The sequence below is a fragment of the Herpailurus yagouaroundi genome, unplaced genomic scaffold, assembly GCF_014898765.1.
Source record: "Herpailurus yagouaroundi ecotype Mexico unplaced genomic scaffold, PumYag 250, whole genome shotgun sequence".
Lineage (NCBI taxonomy): Eukaryota > Metazoa > Chordata > Mammalia > Carnivora > Felidae > Herpailurus > Herpailurus yagouaroundi.
In genome coordinates, this window is record NW_024412467.1 from 19791528 (window position 1) to 19793091 (window position 1564).

Genomic DNA, 1564 nt, shown 5'->3' on the forward strand with positions numbered 1-1564 from the left:
CCTATTTCTTGAGGAAGACCCACTGTTATTTGGGTAGTATGAATGCTTTCTTCACTGGGAAAGACTTCCTAGTAAAGCAAAATCATCTGAATTAAATGGTGCAAACAGTTTGCAAACTTGTAGTGGACCTGAACTAGAAAACATCTAAAGTAGCTGAGGTCAAAAACAGGGACTTGTTTGGTCCTAGGCACTCAGAAGACACAGGCTTTGGTGCAGACATGGCCAAAGCCAAGAACCACACCACACACCACTGATCATGAAAATGGCACAGAAACAGCATCAAGAAACCCCAATCACAAAGACAGGAATCTGTTAAGGGGGTGGACCCCAAGTTCTTGAGGGATACACACTTTGCCAAGAAGCACAAGAAGGGCCTGAAGAAGAGGCAGACCAACAACACCAAAGCCACGAGTGCATGTGCCGAGGATATAGAAGCCTTTGTCAATCCCAATGGGGTTAAGTCCAAGATCCCAAAAGGCAGCAGCCACCAGCTCAATCAACTTGCTTACATTGCTCACCCCAAGCTCAGGAAACCTGCTTGTACCCACATTGCCAAGGGTCTCAGGCTCTGTCAGCCAAAGGCCAAGAGCAAGGCTCAAACTAAAGCCCAGGCTGTAGCTCAGGCTCTGTCCACCAAAGGCCAAGGGCAAGGTTCAAGCTAAAGCCCACGCTGCAGCTGCCACTCCAGCCCTGGCTCCTAAAGGTTTCTAGGTTCCCACAAGGGCTCCAGTCCAGAGGTCTCTGTTAGTTGATGTGAGGACAGATGGACTGCAGTGACCCTTGGGCTTCTTTCTGCATGAGGCTCGTGCCCTCCTGTGCTATTTGTACAAATAAACCTGAAGCAGAAAATAAATAAATAAATAAATAAATAAATAAATAAATAAATAAATAAATAAAATAAATAAATAAGAACTTAGGCTCTGAAATCAGGCAAGTTGATTGAAATCCTATGAGTGCTCCTGGGCAAGTAACTTAATTTTTCACTTTATTTGATTAGTGGGAATAATCATGGTGGCATGGCATCTGATTGGGATGTGAACATCTAAAAGAAACAATTGCTTTGTGTGTTTTGGCAAGCAGTAAGCACCCAACAAATGTAAGCTGCCAATATTATCTTTTCTTATTCATTCATGACACATGTATTAATTGCCTACTCCCTTGCTAACTTGTAAGGACACAAAGATGAATGAAATGTAGTTTCTCTGCATAACAACCTCACAGCTTAGGTTCTTTCCACTGCTGAGATTCTAGACCAACTGGACACTGCTGGTGAGTCATTCTTAATACTTCCTCCACAGCGTGCTGCATGAGTACAGAGGAAAGACTAGCATGAATGAATATTTCAAGTACAATGAAATGAAAATTTCAAATGTCTGTCAGTAGGAACCAGAGAGCACCAATTCCAACTGGCTAGCTCCAGTAGGAAATGTGTTGGCTCATGTAACTTTAAGTGCAGAGTAGGGTCAACTTCAGTGCTAACTTTATCCTAGGTTCTGGGTCCATTTTTCCCGGAAGTCCTTTGACTCAGCTTTTCTCAAAATATTGGCGTGACTTCTAGAGTAAT

General features: G+C 43.1%; 1 protein-coding gene across 1 annotated transcript; it reads left to right on the top strand.

The window, feature by feature from the left end:
* Positions 1-202: 202 nt before the first annotated feature.
* Positions 203-711, top strand: LOC121020453 (60S ribosomal protein L29-like). The gene is given in 2 exon segments (XM_040460500.1): positions 203-611; positions 652-711. Coding segments are annotated over 2 exon segments (453 nt in total). The 5' UTR covers positions 203-218.
* Positions 712-1564: the final 853 nt, after the last annotated feature.